At 43.0% G+C, this 16,912-nt stretch overlaps 1 protein-coding gene across 4 annotated transcripts in view; it reads left to right on the top strand.

The window, feature by feature from the left end:
- Positions 1–1,023: 1,023 nt before the first annotated feature.
- LOC144505178 (sideroflexin-1) overlaps positions 1,024–16,912 on the top strand; it is a 71,483-nt gene continuing 55,594 nt past the window's right edge. The window contains exons 1-3 of one of the 4 annotated variants that reach the window (XM_078231133.1): positions 1,194–1,264; positions 3,310–3,516; positions 3,817–3,939. In XM_078231133.1, coding sequence (XP_078087259.1) covers positions 3,902–3,939 — 38 coding nt within the window. In that variant the 5' untranslated portion in view covers positions 1,194–1,264; positions 3,310–3,516; positions 3,817–3,901. Of the gene's footprint in view, positions 1,265–2,047; positions 2,067–3,309; positions 3,517–3,816; positions 3,940–16,912 lie in introns of those variants that run through there. The other 3 variants (XM_078231132.1, XM_078231134.1, XM_078231135.1) reach the window with 3 other exon arrangements.

Here is a 16,912-nt window from a genome sequence, read left to right as displayed (position 1 = left end):
TTCTCCCCGTGTCTGCGTGGGTTTCCTCCGGGTGCTCCGGTTTCCTCCCACACCGCCGGAGTGTGGCAACTACGGGATTTTCACAGTAACTTCATTGCAATGTTAATGTAAGCCTACTTGCGACTAATAAAATAAACTTAATTAATGTCTCTGGTCTTCAGCTCTTGGGTCTCAATGAGCGGGGTTTTATGGCTTCGCTCAGGCAAGATCGTAAAATCCAGCCTGAGACCAACAGAGATTTCCATTCTGGGAACCTTGCCAGCCCTGATTCCGGGACGGGTGAAGTGGTAGGTTTTCGGCCATTGTCTCTGGCTCCCTCTTGGACACTCCTTTTTAGTAAAAGACCAGACAGCACCTCAACCCACTTGTACCATCTCAGGCCCTGGCTGTCTCTGGCTCCCATAGTTGGACCACTCTTCCGCTTGTAAAAGGCCAGGCAGCAACTGCCTCATCTCCACTGCACCAAATTCCCCCTCTCGTCAAATATGTCAGCCAGTACAACAAAAACAGAAAATGCTGGAAAATCTCAGCAGGTTTGACAGCATCTGCGGCGAGAGAATAGAGCCAACTTCTCGAGTCTGGATGACCCTTAGACAGAGCTGTTTTCTCTCCATAGATGCTGCCTGACATGCTGAGATTTTCCAGCATCTTCTGTTTTTGTTTCAGATTCAAGCATCCGCAGTATTTTGCCTTTATGTAGGCAGCGCATTATTTGTAACGAAGGCTGGCAATTATCCCTATTCTTTGCTACCCTTGACCCATTAATTTCCATGAATCCTCTCAGGTGCATTACAAGTGTGCGTGTATATATACATATATATAGTGTGTGTGCGTATATATATATATAGTGTGGGTGTGTGTATATATATATAGTTTATATATATATAGTGTGTATATATATGCCTATATATTATGTATATATATATACATATAGTGTGTATGTATATATAGTGTGTGTATATATATATATAGGTGCTTTCTATAGACAGGGACATTTTTGGGGAGGCAGATGCCAGCGCTGATGGGACCACGTGTGTGAGAGGCGCGTGGCCGCGCGGCTCTGCCTCCCCACCTCTCCAGAGACGGGACCCCGCAGGGCGCGCGGCGCGCCCCCTTGCCCATTACCCGAGACCCGCTCCCGCGGCACGTGTTCGGGCTCGCGCGCTGTCAGACACAGCACTTCCGGGTGAAGCGGGTTTCGGAGTGAGCGGAGCGGAGCGGGAGGAGGTGGTGGTGGTCGTGGTCGGACGGAGAGAGACACAGAGTGAGTGAGCGCGAGAGAGAGAGTGACCGTTAATGCGCGCGGGCGGACAAACAAACATCCCCCTCCCCCAGGAATAGAGGGGGAGGAGGGTGACTTCGAGCGGGGCGGTTTGAGGGAGCAATGTCTCCCGAGGAAGCGGTGCCCTCCTTTAAAGGGGGGGTGTTTAAAAATGACAGCTGGATATTCCCTCTTCTCCTTTCGGGGCCGCCTCTTGAACGCTGTGGTCCATAAATCAAAGGAGCCGGCAAAGGGAATCCCGCTGCTTTGATCTCTGGGATGAATCTCTTCCAATGCAGCTTTCTCCCTCCTGTGTGCAGCACAGATTGACCGCGATGCCAACCCCACATCCATGGCTTTCGGTTCATTTGTTGGGGTTTTTTTTCTGTCATCGAGCCCTTCGATGTTATTTCCTATCTGGGAAAAGAAATGCTGTCAAAAAGCTTTGCAAAGCCGGATCTCCCCGACGGACAAAAAATGTCACTGTCACACCGACCCAGCGGGCTATTTAACTTTTAACTCGGCTCTCTCGCCAGAATTCTCGCCTGCGGCTTTTGCATACGTGTCGCAGAAGACTTGCGATAAGATATTAAAGATAAGATATTAAACACTGTCCACCCCCTCTCCCAAATATCCATTGGAGTTCCGACAATCTGAATAAGAGGTGCACGAGGTTTTCATTTTTTTGAAATATTTCTGGTGCCAGGATTTCTTGGCTTTGCAGCATAGATGGTTGCATCAGCGAGGCACATTAATCTCTGAAGTTTGCAATTCTGCCGGGAAGGGTTCGTTTTGTCGCATGAAGGTAACATTCACACAGGCTTCATGCTGAAGATCTTTGGTGTCTCTATTTCCAACCTATATTCCTGGGGGGGCAGTATTGCAAATAGCATCCTAAATGAAATGAAACACTCGCGCATTTCTGCTGATGATTTAACGTGAAGGACTTTATTTATTGCTTATGAAACCGTATCTCTCTCTGAACGCCCTGTGAACACAGTTACTTGCCGAGCAGGTTGCTGACTTGTTCAAATTTGGCTCCTGTGTGAAATTAAACATTAGCTCGTGTTATCATGAATTACTGTCTGCGGTGCTCACACAAATGGCTTGTTTGTGTATGTATTTCATAGCGCGTTCCCGTTAAATGTCGGTTGTTTTGATCCAAAATTGTTTTTGAGTTGAAAAAAAATTCTATGACAAGGAAATTAGCAGTGCAAAATGGTGACTTAACACAATGTAATTTAAGTATTTGTTCATTCACGGGTTGTGAATTTATTGCCCATCATTAATTACCTTTTGAGAAGGTGAGCAGCCTTCTTGATCTGCTGCAGTCCACGTGGTGTAAATACACTCTGCTGTTAGAAAGGGTGTTCCAGGATTTTGACCCAACCACAAGGAACAGCACTATATTTCCAAGTCAAGATGGTGAGTGACTTGGAGGGGAACTTGAGGTTGGCAGTTTTCCCATGCATCTTCTGCCCATGCCCTCCTTGGTAGTAGAGGTCATGGGTTTGGAACGTGCTGTTGAAGGAGCCTTGGTGAATTGCTGCAATGCATCTTGCACATTGCACACACTGCTGTGCTTCAGTGGTAGAGGGAGTGAATGTTGATGGTGATGGATGGGGTGCTAATCAAGCGGGTTCCTTTGTCCTGGCCTGGATGAGTGCAGCTCTGGAATCATTCAAGAAGCTACACACCAGCAAGTGGAGAGTATTCTCTCTCACTCCTGACTTGTGCCCTGTGGATGGTAGATAGGCTTTGGGGAGTCCTGAGAGTTACTCGTCATATAATTCCCAACCTCGGATCTGCCCTTGTAACCATGGTATTTATATGGCTAGTCCAGTTCTGTTTTTCGTCAATGGTAACCACACTCCTCTCCACCCCCCCCCCCCCCCCTCAGGTGTTAATGGGGATTCAGCAATGGTGATGCAATTGCATGGAGTGATGGTTAGGTGTCCCATTGTTGGAGATGGCAGTGGTGTGGCGTGAATGTAGCTTGCCACTTAACTGCCCAAACCTCATTATTGTCTTGGTCTTGCTGCATACAGACAGACTGCTTTGGTGTATGATGAGTCGCAAATGGTACTGAAGATTGTGCAAACATCTGTAAATATCCTCACTTCTAACGTTGTGATGGCAGGAAGGTCATTGAATTTCAACAACATCACCATCACTGACACGTTTCCTGCCCCACCCCCACCCCAATCAACAACCTGGGGGTTGCCATTGACCAGAAACTGAACTGAACCAACCATGTAAGAATTAAGAAGAATGGTCTGTAAAGCTACGATTCAACAATACAAAGTGTGGGGAAAAGTAGCTGCGCCCATTATGCATGTTCTCTGCATGGGATATGTACAATTTCCTCTTTTTAATTTCCAATTTTGAAGTGTATCTCCTATGTTTCATTTTGACAAGCTAAATATCAATACTGAAGGAATTTGCAAAAAGGTGGTTAAAATATATTTAATCACAAATTTATTCAACTGCAAAGGATAAATTATTGATTCTTTTCTGTGGCCTGTAAACTTCATAAGATTCAATTATTTTCACAGGACATTCATAATCAATTTACTTCACTTGGCCAAATTTCAGTCAAATTGAGACAATTCTTTTGTAACACCAAGAATTGTTCATCACATGAAGCTAGAAAACTGTCGTTATTTGCTCAACGTCTGGTCAGTAGATGTTTTTCCCCTACTTGGGGTTAATCTGAATAATTATCTTTATATATCAGCTTACTTTCTGTTTGCAGACCAACTTCAAATCTGTACAAGCACCAAAGTTGGTGTTTTATCACAGTCTGTGATAAAGGTTGTCAGTCTGAGGCGCTGCTCTACGCTTAGAAGTTCAAACTATCTTAATGCATGTTTATTACAACTTTCACTTCAGTGTGAAGGAGTTTCCAGTCTGTACTTGTACTGAATTTGCAGTGTAAACCTGGAGCCATATAGTGATTCTGAAGCAAAGCAAGTGAGCTTTCTTGTAAAGTGTACTTTCGCATCGATTACATATTATATAAGATAGCAGATAACATTCATGCTCTTGATCCAACTACTTGCGCTTTGCACAAATATTCTCCCACTTTAATGACACCTTTGCCCACCTTCCTCCCATATATTCCCTCAATTTTGTATCAGCTTGCCACTATTTCAACCACTTGGGTGGCAGCAACTCTCACATCCTAACCACTTTCTGATCTTACAAACTATCATCCACAACCTATCTTGACCCCTTCATTTTCTCTCATTGACAGCCTGATTGTCCAATATCCAGTTTTGGATAAACGAAAGCTACTTCCAAATTAATCATTGAGAAGCTTTTTTTTGGCCTGGTTCTCCACATACTTGATTCCCTAGCCACCAATTCCATCCCTTTTCCTGGTCAGTGTTGCAGGCTAAATCAGGGCATCCTGCTTGACCTGGAGTGAGCTTCTAACCCCAAATCCACTCAATCCCAAAGACTTCAACCTCTCAAATCTCCTGTGTTTTGCGCTGCCTTAATAATCTGTTTGTTGCTAAAATCCTCATTCATATCTGTAATGCTTCCAGACTCAACTGTTTCAGTCATGTCCTGGATGCCATTCCATCTTTCACCCTCCCTAAAATTCAATTAATGCAAAACTTTCTGCTTGTATTCTCATACCAAGTTCTGTTCACTCATTTACTTCCAAGCCAGTACTTCCCAAACAATTTTCCAATGTGAGCTCATTTTAACACCTGAAAATTAACATGACCCCAGACATCAACAAAAGCAAAGTAGAATCAGTAGTATATAGGTATTAAAGTTTGGGATTATAGCTCAACATATGGTAATTGATCATAATAAATATTTCCTGGTGACAAAATACTCTGTCAAGCCTCTTTCAACCCTTTTCATGCACATTGTAATCAACACTTCTCCCCCCATCACAAATGTACAAACACACCCTTTTTCCCAGCACCTGTTTCCCCCACACACTGCCCTTCTTTCCTGATGCCATTACCCCACTTACTCATTCAGCAGCCCCTCTTCCCAAACTCCCTCCCCCTACTAACTGAGCAATCCCTTTCGAAGCCCCCTTTACTCACTGTGATAAAGGAAACCTGACTTGTGAAATGAAAACAATAGGTTCAAAATGCAATTTAATTTCCACTTCAAAATTTATTATTGGATTTCATTTTGAACACACTTTTTTGTTTTTATTTTGCCATTTCTGTTTCCATGCCATAACAAAACTACACTTTAAAAGTAACTCATTAGCTTTAAGTGAAAAATACAATGCATTTTTTGGCTAATTTTGAATTAGTCTGGTAATTATTGAATTTGATTCCTTAATTTTTGGAAATTTCCTTAACTTCCTCTGGCAATGTGTTCCAATTCTACAATTGGGAAATCATTTTGACTCCTTTCTGAGCCAGTAATCTAATTTATGATCACTTTGCATTTCAGTTGTGCAGGTAGTGATCATTAATAATGTGATAAAAGGCAGTTGGACATTTTACTTGGACCTTGTGATCCCAACAGCGACAAACACTGAGATTTGTCGCAATAAGGGCTGCAATGGCATTGCAACTGCAGTGTGCCTAAAGGGAATCCAGGGCAGTCCATGCTGTTTGTCCTGCTGGGACCTGTCAGCATGTAAACTTGGGACGATTGCCTCATACGTAAACTGATTTATTTCTGCATTAGCTCAACATCACAGACTAATATCCATATTCTACCAACAGTAATATGGGTAGCGCTAGCTAAACCAGACATGACCAGTTGAATAGTAGTTTTGATAATTTTGAAATGGAAATACTTTGTCACAGATGCAGTTTCTCTTGCTGCCCATAATTAGTATGTTTAGCATGGAAAAAGCATGTTTTTTTTCTTTTGGATTGTGTATTCCAATTAAGTAATTCAGTAGCAAGCTTTCATGAGTTTAAAAATCAAAAAGATGGTTAATTCTCTCACTTCCCAAATGCAACGTCATGCACTCAGTATCACAAATACACACACACATTGATAACAGATGATAATGCACTTTTGCAGATTGCAATCAATTCAGTCTCTGATCTAGAATTTCCCATCTACCAAGTGGGAGGCCTGTGGTTTCTTGACTAGATTTGTTGATTTAAAATTGAAGTAAAGGTCTTGTAAAATGAAGGGTTCACTGCAGGTTGTGACATTTTTTGTAGCTGAATATCTAGGGGGTTGGTTCTCAGATGAGTTTTGAAATTGGAACAGGTTAAAAACTTTGGCTGCTTGATGACATACAGCTGGTTTCAGACTCTGGTTCTCAGGCAGGCTAATGACTGATGGTTTTGAAAAGGCAGATATGACACAGCCTTTCTCTGCAGCTATTATCTTGTCAGTGTTTTACTGCAGTCTGCCTGATCGCTGAGCCTTTAAGTAAAACTCATTGGGCATTTTGAGACTGTGTGGTGGTGACAGCCCCAGCAGTGCCTTTTCGCTAGCCAGATTGCGGGATCCCATACCAGATTTTGCACTTGAAACCTCATCAATCATACTCGGGCAAGTTCCCCGACAAGAGGTAAAATGTAAATTTCTTTCCCAACTTCAGCATTCGTAATTAGCAAACTCTAAAATTTTAGGAAATTTCTTGGGGTGTTGTCATTCCCATTCACAATTTGTTATTTAAAGCCCATTTTGGGCATTGATTCCAGTTTGGTATAGCTAAAATGAGCGGCCCTGAATATTGGGAAACATACCCTTGCATTCTTCTTTTATAAGAGTAGCAACTGGTTAGGTTTATTTTGTATTGCCTTCTATAAACGCAAGGTAATTTCCAGCAGTGAGTTGCTGGTAAAATAAGTGGATGAAAATACTCCCTGAATTAGATTTTAAACATAAGCCGTAAGGTAACTGGTCTTAGCATGGATGTTTGGCAGAAATGTCCAATCCTACAGCATATTTGGATGGGGATGGGAACTGAATGGACTGTCTGGGGCTTCCTCTGTTCATTATTATCCAATAACCATTGCTGGAAATGTGGATATGTGGCCATCGAATGAAGATTTGGCTGTGGTCTTTTGTGTGAATGTATGGCCTGGTGCCATTAGCTGTGTAGCCACTCTCTTGAGAAAAATGGTCAGTGAGAACCTCAAGACCACCCAGTGCCCATGGAATTCTACCCTTGTAAGAAGTTCATAAAGCAGAAGTGACCCTTTGTTGATTATTAAATGGTGGAGGAACTAAACTATAGTCAAACTGAACAGTTGCAATAAATCCAATATTTTCAGATTGTACTAAAAAAATCAATATCCTTCCAACTTCTACCACCCCTTCCCAAACTTATGCGTGCACACAGTTGCTCAGCTTGAACCAGGTACAAAACTCTGGTGTCCTGACCAGTTCTGAGGTAGGTCTCATCCATCATCAACATCAATGCTTCTTCAATATTGCCTAACTCTGCCCTTAATACCATTGTCACTGAAACATTTGTCCATTTTTTTCTATTAGCTTCAGGTTTTACTTCTCTAATGCCCTCCTTGCAAGCCTCCTGAGCATCACCATACACAAATATAATGCATCCAAAAATACACTGGCTGCTCCTATGGCATTTCCCTATTATTACCATCAGTTGCATCATCCTAAAAGCTTTGAATCCAAAATCAACTCCTCCCATGAAGTCTTTCCTCCGCTTTATTCAAAATGTGTGTTTAAACATGTCAGCAAAATTTCAGCTGCTGTACTGACAACCACCACTAGCTTCCCTGTTCACCTTTTGGCTTCCAGTTGTTGGTTCCACGCTTGCATTTTTAAATTTTTAGTGATCACCCAAGGAGCCCAGGGGTTTTCGAGGCTGAGGATTGTTTCCTTACTCTCAATAGTGGAAGGCAACTCAAGGTCAGAACAGAAGAAAGACTGCAGCCTCTTAAACCCAGAACCCTCCTCTTTGTTGCATAAAACCATGTGCAGGCTCCAATGTGATATCTGTATAGGGGTGAGTAGCTTGGAACCCACGTGTAGAGTCACAGTAAGCAGTGTTATTTTTGTTTTGGAAGGCTTTTGTTTTGAAAAATTCAAGGCTGACACTTAGTGCAGCACTGTCAGAGTTGCTACCTTTTGGCTGAAGCATTAAACCGAGGCCCCATCTCTCTGCTTGGTTGAATGTATAAGATGCATGGTATTATTTTGAAGACTAGGGGAGTTATCCCTAGTGTCTTGTGTCCTGGTCCATGTTTATTCCTCCATCAGCATCACAAAAGCAGATAGCACATCTCAGGAAAGACAAGAATTCCGCCCTTCTGTAGAAGGATCGTTTCAACTCGACATTAATTGTATTTCTCCACAGTTGCTGTGAGACCTGCTTTATCCAAAGTTTTCTGTTTGAATAATTTCTCCCTGTTCTGATCAGTATTTAAAGTGTTTTAAAGTTTATTTATTAGTCACAAGTAGTCTTACATTAACATTGCAATGAAGTTACTGTGAAAATCCCCTAGTCAATGCACCTAACCACGTCTTTCGCACAGTGGGAGGAAACCTGAGCACCTGGAGGAAATCCACGCAGACACAGGGAGAACGTGCAAGCTCCGCACAGACAGTGACCCAAGCCAGGAATCAAACCCGGGTCCCTGGCGCTGTGAGGCAGCTGTGCTTGTCACTGTGCCGCCCGACAGCAACAGTACCAAAGCAGATTATTAAGTCATTATCACATTGTGGAAGTTTGCTGTGTGCAAATTGGCTGCTGCATTTCATGCATGACAACAAATTGCACTTGTGGGTGGCACAGTGGTCAGCACTGGTGCCTTACCATCAGGGACCTGTGTAAGATACTCTTTCGAAGAGTCAGTGCAGACTCGTGGACCTTATACGTTCAGCTGACTGGCTTCCTTCTACACTGTGGATTCTATGAAAAGTGTTTAAATCTACATATATGCTGGAAAAATCAGATGAGCAAAGGTTGCCTAGGTGAGGAATTCATAGAATGTTTCGGGAAGGGGGTGGGGTGCGTGACATATTGACATGGATTGAAGATTGGCGAGCTAACAGAAAACAGTTGGCATAAATGGGTCATTTTCTGGCTGGCAAGCTTTAATGAGTGGTGTACTAAGGGATAAGTGCTGGGGCATCAACTATTTACAATTTATATAGGTGACTTTGAAGGGACTGAATGCATGGTTGCTAAATTTACTGATGATACAAAGGTAGGAAAGTAGGTTGTACATGAGGCTACATCTGCATGTCCAACTTTAGGTGCATTAGGTGCCATGTTAAATTCTCCCTCAGTGTACCTGAGCAGGTGCTGGAGTGTGGCGACTAGGGGATTTTCACAGTAACTTCATTGTGGTAATGTAAGCCAACTTGTGACCAATAAATAAACTTTTAAACTCACCAGTCTTATTTACCACACACCCACATGGGCAGCACGGTGGCAAGTGGTTAGCACTGCTGCCTCACAGCGTCAGGGACTGGATTTCATACTAGCCTCAGGTGGCTGTCTGCGTGGCCTTTGCATGTTCTCGCCATGCCTGTGTGGGTTTCTTCTAGGTGTTCCGGTTTCCTCCCACACTCCAAAGATGTGCGGGTTAGGTGGATTAGCCATGTTAAACTGACCCTTAATGTCAGGGGAGTTGGCAGGGTAAACACCTGGAGTTACAGAGATAGGGCCTGGGTGGGATTGTTGTCGATGCAGGCTTGATGGGCCGAATGGCCTCCTTCTGCACTGTAGGGATTGTATGATTCTATACTGTGCATTCACATATATCCACTGTAACCCTAATTTATACGTTATGGCCCTCCCTCTTATGCTGAACCAGCCTAGTATTTTATGCTTACCTACTCTTGTACTGTCTCTCCCAATATTCTTTTCACCATGCTATCCCTCTCTAGTGTTATCTCCTTGTTCGCAATTCATTGCCAAGTTGCTAAATCTATCCCAATAGCAAATCACCCACGAGAAAATTGGTCCTGGATCTGTTTAGGTGCAGCCCGCCCAGTTTGTACATTTCCCATCTCCATCAAAACTAATGTCCTAGGAATCTAAAGCCTTCACTCTGAACTATCTGTCTAGCCACACATTCATCTGCTCTGTTCTCCTATTTCTATGCTCGCTTGAGTGCAGTACTGTGAATAACCTGGAGATTACTACTTTTGAAGCCCTGCATGCTAATTTCCCACCTAGTTGCTTAAATTCTGATTGCAGGACCACATGCCTTTTTCAACCTATGTTGTTGGTCCTGTGGCCCATGACTACTGACTTGTTTACCCTCCCTCTCCAGATGCTCGGCAATCATTCATTGGAATCCTTGACCCTGGCACTAGGGTGGCAATGTACCATCCTCAGTTCACATCTGCACCTGCAAAAAGTCTGCCTGCACCTCTAACAGTTAAATCTCCTCTCTCAATTGCTCTTCTAGTCTTTTTCATGCCCTTCTGTGCAGCTGAGCATTCCATGATGCCATGCTCTTGCTGCACTCCCCAGATGAACCATGCCTTTCATCAGTATTCAGAATTCAAATACTGATTGGAGAGTGAGATGAATTCAAAGACTCCTGCACCACTTGCCCAACTACCTGGTGGTCACCAATTTCCCCCTCTCCCTTCATACACTCAAGCTATGGGGTGAACACATCTATAAATATGGTATCCATAAAATTCTCAACTGTACCATACTGATGCCAGCTGCTGATCCAAGCCCTGAAACCTCGAGCTTGGGCTGCTGCAGCTGATGACGCTGCAAAGATGTCCTGGAGTTCCCACATGGAACAGCATGTACACTCCAATGGTCAGAGCAGCAATTCCTATATCTGTTAGGTAATAAAAGTTACTATTTTTGAAAAGAAAACTTGCCAGCTACTCATTTCTTCTGTTGCCACTTAAATATAGCAAGGTTAATTGAAATACTTTAACCCTTGTTATAAATAAAAACAAATTTCTAATTTCCCAATTCCTTAGCCTATCTTTGAAGAAAGGTAAACTTAACTGCAATACTCAGCAACCAAAGAACTAATGATGTCATAGTTTGATTTTTATTATTTCTCTCTTTGATCCTGGTCTGCTGCATACTCCTCCCTGTCTGCTTATATTGACCTCCTGCACACTGCTCCCAGTCAGATTTGGAAAACCTAGAAATGTAATAGCATTTAAGGAGATAAAATGAGGGGGCATGGCATTTAAAAAAAGTCAGTGAAAGCTCAGGAGAAATTAAATGGTAACAGAAGTGGTACAGCTGATCCAAAGGGAGTAGTAATGGGGCAAGTAAAGAAAGTCTAGAAGAGGTGTAGATGGCAGAAAATGAACAGCTGTCAACAAAAGCAAAACTAAGAAAGAGGTTAAGACGCATGCATCAAAGAAAAGCAGACAGAATTGGGGGGGAGCGGGTGTGAAGCAAGAGTATTGGAGAGGCGGGGACAGAGATTACAATCTAAAGTTGTTGAACTCCATGTTGAGTCCTCAAGGCTGTAAAGTGCCGAATGGAAAAATGAGATTCTGTTCCTGAAGCTTGCATTGACCTTCACTGGAACACTTCAATAGGTTGAGGACAGAGATGTCAGCATGACAGGTGGCAAATTGAAAAGGCAAGTCACTGGAAGCTCAGGTTCATATTTGCGAATTGAACGGAGGTGTTATAGGTAGTCATAGAATCTTAGAAACAGCACAGAGAAAGGCCATTCGGCCCATCGAGTCTGCACCGACCACAATCCCACCCAGGCCGTACCCCCATATCCCTACATATTTACCCACTAATCCCTCTAACCTACGCATCCCAGGACACTAAGGGGCAATTTTAGCATGGCCAATCAACCTAACCCGCACATCTTTGGACTGTGGGAGGAAACCGGAGCACCCGGAGGAAACCCACGCAGACACGAAGAGAATGTGCAAACTCCACACAGACAGTGACCCAAGCCGGGAATCGAACCCAGGTCCCTGGAGCTGTGAAGCAGCAGTGCTAACCACTGTGCTACCATGTCGCCCGTCATAGTCATAGAGTCATAGAGGTTTACAGCTTGGAAACAGGCTCTTCAGCCCAACTTGTCTGTGCCGCCTTTTCTTTTAAACCCCTAAGCTAATCCCAATTGCCTGCACTTGGCCCACATCCCTCTATACCCATCATACCCGTGTAACTATCTAAATGCTTTTTAAAAGATAAAATTGTACCTGCCTCTACTACTACCTCTGGCAGCTTGTTCCAGACACTCACCACCCTCTGTGTGAAAAAATTGCCCCTCTGGACACTTCTGTATCTCTCCCCTCTCGCCTTAAACCTATGCCCTCTAGTTTTAGACTCCTCTACCTTTGGGAAAAGATATTGACTATCTACCTTGTCTATGCCCCTCATTATTTTATAGACCTCTATAAGGTCACCCCTCAGCCTCCTACATTCCAGAGAAAAAAGTCCCAGTCTATTCAGCCTCCCCTTATAACTCAATCCATCAAGTCCTGGTAGCATCCTAGTAAAACTTTTCTGCACTCTTTCTAGTTTAATAATATCCTTTCTATAATAGGGTGAGCAGAATTGCACACAGTATTCCAAGTGTGACCTTACCAATGTCTTGTGCAACTTCAACAAGACATCCCAACTCCTGTATTCAGTGTTCTGACCAATGAAACCAAGCATGCCGAATGCCTTCTTCACCAACCACTCTTTCCACCTGTGACTCCACTTTCAAGGAGCTATGAACATGTACCCTTAGATCTCATTGTTCTGTAACTCTCCCCAACACCCTACCATTAACTAAGTCCTGCCCTGGTTCAATCTACCAAAATGCATTACCTCGCATTTGTCTAATTTAAACTCCATCTGTCATTTGTCAGCCCACTGGCCCAATTGATCAAGATCCCGTTGCAATTGGAGATAACTTTCTTCACTGTCCACTATGCCACCAATCTTGATGTCACCTGCAAACTTACTAACCATGTCCCCCATATTCTCATCCAAATCATTAATATAAATGACAAATAACAGTGGGCCCAGCACTGATTCCTGAGGCGCACCGCTGGTCACAGGCCTCCAGTTTGAAAAACGACTCTCTACAACCACCCTCTGACAGAAGCCAATTTTGTATCCATTTAGATACCTCACCCTGGATCCCGTGAGATTTAACTTTATGCAACAACCTACCTTGTCAAAGGCCTTGCTAAAGTCCATGTAGACAACATCAACTGCACTACCCTCATCTACCTTCTTGGTTACCCCTTCAAAAAACTCTATTAAATTTGTGAGACATGATTTTCCACTCAAAGCCATGCTGACTGTCCCTAATCAGTCCTTGCATCTCTAAATGCCTGTAGATCCTGTCTCTCAAAATACCTTCGAACAATTTACCCACCACAGATGTGAGGCTCACTGGCCTGTAGTTCCCAGGCTTTTCCCTGCAGTCCTTCTTAAACAAAGGCACAACATTTGCCTCTCTCCAATCTTCAGGCACCTCACCTGTGACTATCGATGATTCAAATATCTCTGCTCGGGGACTCGCAATTTCCTCCCTCGCCTCCCACAATGTCCTGGGATACACTTCATCAGGTCCCAGGGATTTATCTACTTTGATGCGCTTTAAGACTTCCAGCATCTCTTTCTCTGTAATATGTACACTTCTCAAGACATCACTATTTATTTCCCCAAGTTCCCTAACATCCATGCTTTTCTCAACAGTAAATACTGATGAGAAATATTCATTTAGGATCTCACCCATCTCTTGTGGATCCGCACATAGATGACCTTGTTGATCCTTAAGAGGCCCTACTCTCTCCCTTGTTACTCTTTTGCCCTTTATGTATTTGTAGAAGCTCTTTGGATTCTCCTTTGCCTTATCTGCCAAAACAATTTCATGTCCCCTTTTTGCCCTCCTGATTTCTCTTTTAACTCTACTCCTACACCCCCTATACTCTTCAAGAGATTCACTTGATCCCAGCTGCCTATGCATGTCATGTGCCTCTTTCTTCTTCTTGACCAGGGCCTCGATATCCCGAGTCATCCAGGGTTCCTTATTTCTACCAGCCTTGCCCTTCATTCTAAGAGGAATGTGTTTACCCTGAACCCTGGTTAACCCACTTTTGAAAGCATGCCACTTACCAGACGTCCCTTTGCCTTCCCACAGACTCCCCCAATTAACTTTTGAAAGTTCTTGTCTGATACCATCAAAATTGGCCTTGCCCCAATTTAGAATTTTAACTTTTGGGACCGTCCTATCATTCTCCATAGCAATCTTAAAACTAATAGAATTATGGTCACTGGTCCCAAAGTGATCCCTCACTAACACGTCTGTCACCTGCCCTTCCTTCTTTCCCAAGAGGCCAAGTTTTGCCCCCTCTCTAGTCAGGCCATCCACATACTGAATGAGAAATTCCTCCTGAATACACTACAAATTTCTCTCCATCCAGCCCTCTAATACTATGGCCGTCCCAGTTAATGTTGGGAAAATTAAAATCTCCGACTATTACCCCACCCTATTTTTCTTGGAGCTCTCTGTAATCTCCTTGCATATTTTCTCCTCAATTTCCCGCTGACTATTTGGGGGCCTATAGTACAACCCTATCAAAGTGATTTCCCCCTTCTTATTTCTCAGTTCTACCCATATAGACTCAGTGGCCGAACCCTCGGATATATCCCCTCTCAGTACGGCCGTGATGCTTTCCCTAATCAAAAGTGCAACTCCCCTTCTCTTAGCTCCTGTACTATCTTTCCTATAGTATCTGCACCCTGGAACATTAAGCTGCCAGTCCTGTCCCTCCCTTAGCCTGCAACCAATCCATAGAGATTGGGTGTCCATGCTCCAAAAGGAGATGGTTAGGGCCACAAACTTGGCAACTGTAGAAGTGGTAAGGAGTCTAACAACACCAGGTTAAAGTCCAACAGGTTTATTTGGTCAATGGCTGCTACCAAATAAACCTGTTGGACTTTAACCTGGTGTTGTTAGACTCCTTACTGTGTTTACCCCAGTCCAATGCCGGCATCTCCACATCATAACTGTAGAAATGACAGGGCATCAGCAGAATCATGGATGTAGGTGGGGGGGGGGGGGGGGGGAGGAATGGACAAAGGAAATCAAGATGAGAAGAAATTGGTTCATTAGGGCAGGTGGATGCTGAAACAATGCATCTCGCAGTGCACTCCTGTTTGTGCATCTTGGAAAGGACTTGGGAGCCAGCTCTTTTGAGTTGAGGAACTGAGGATGGAGGCTGTGGACATGATAGCTCCAGAGATGAGGCCAGAGTCCTGGAAACACTGGCTTGGTTTTACCTTCAATGATCTGCATCTGTACTGACCAAGTTTTCAAGATTTTGCTGCTCCCAATAGCAAGTCCACCATAAAAATAGATCCTGTTGGCAGAATTAGTGGCACTGACAGCCTGACATTGGAGAAGCTTGCAGCCCAGAAAGATAACATGATGATGGGAAACAATAGATGGGGAACATAAGTAAAGCAATGAAAATAATAGTACTGCTGTACATTTAGAGATTTGTGGCTTTCTATGTAATGAGTACTCTCAAACATCCTTTTCTGTCAGTTAAATTTGGCTTTTATATGCATGGTAATGAAGGCTTCTGTCTTGAATGACCTTTGGTCCAGATGGTGACAGATGTGATGACTGAAAACTGGAATTTAGATTTTATTCATGGCACTCTGCCACGCACTTGAAAGATAATGTGTGATATTACAGCTTTATCTTCTGTTGTCAAATGGGTCATGAAGCTGCAACCAATTTGTAAGTAAGAGTGTAAGCAGAGGAAGGCTGAGTGCCAGTCAAATAACATGCTGCATTTAGCTAAATATTGGCATGTTGCTGCATGAAGTTGCATTCTTAATTAAAATATTCTATCCAAGTTAATTGAGGGGTCCCTCTGTGCAGCTACTGAACTTTAACATACCAAATTAATGTCATTCCAGGCCTCTGCTCAGACTTTTTCTTGCTGCCCTTTACATTTTTAAATGTTTAATATCACTGCTTTTGAAAATTGAATATTTGGATTTTGCACCTTCAAGCTGAAGACTAAATGAAATAACTTTCATTTATATAGTACCTTAAGGGGCAGGAGATTCAGATGGGATTTGAGAAAAAGAAATTCACTGAGTGGTGGGAATCTGGAATGCATTGGAAAGGTAGTGGAGCTGGAAATCTTAAACCTTTAAAAAGTATTTGGATGAGCACTTGAAATATCATGACATTAAGAGTGTGGGATAAGTGCAGGAAAAGCAGTAAAAACCAGAAGGGAAATAGTCATTTGGCTTGCATCTCCATGTTATGTTACGGATGGGGAGAGAGATGTGGGATAGTTTTCATACCTTCTCACTTCTCGCTGACTGAAATAAGATGTATTTTTGAGGAGGAGTGTTTTAACCTCGAGTGCTGTGACTTTAAAGAAGACATGAAATCGGTTTCCTTGTAAAGTTAAATCAAAAAGGATAAATATTTATTTTCACAACGCCCAAGATGTAAACACAACAAACACCCACTCCTTATTCACACCAAATATATACACACAAGAAAAGGTTATTAAAAAAGTCCAATGTGGTAGTTAAGAGACTGCAGGCCTGAAGGATTCTCTATTGGTGCATTGAAGAAAAATGAAGGTTATAGATTTCTGGTGATGGATTCTCACTGGTTCATCTCAAACGACAACAAGCCTTCTGGCTTTAGACTGATCTGCTAGGCTGCCTTTGTAGATTAATAAGGAATTGGCTAACTCCAGCTGGTTTCAGTCATGTGACAACAGTAA

The sequence above is a fragment of the Mustelus asterias genome, chromosome 16 (genome assembly GCF_964213995.1).
Source record: "Mustelus asterias chromosome 16, sMusAst1.hap1.1, whole genome shotgun sequence".
NCBI lineage: Eukaryota > Metazoa > Chordata > Chondrichthyes > Carcharhiniformes > Triakidae > Mustelus > Mustelus asterias.
This window is presented reverse-complemented; position numbering and strand designations above follow the sequence as displayed.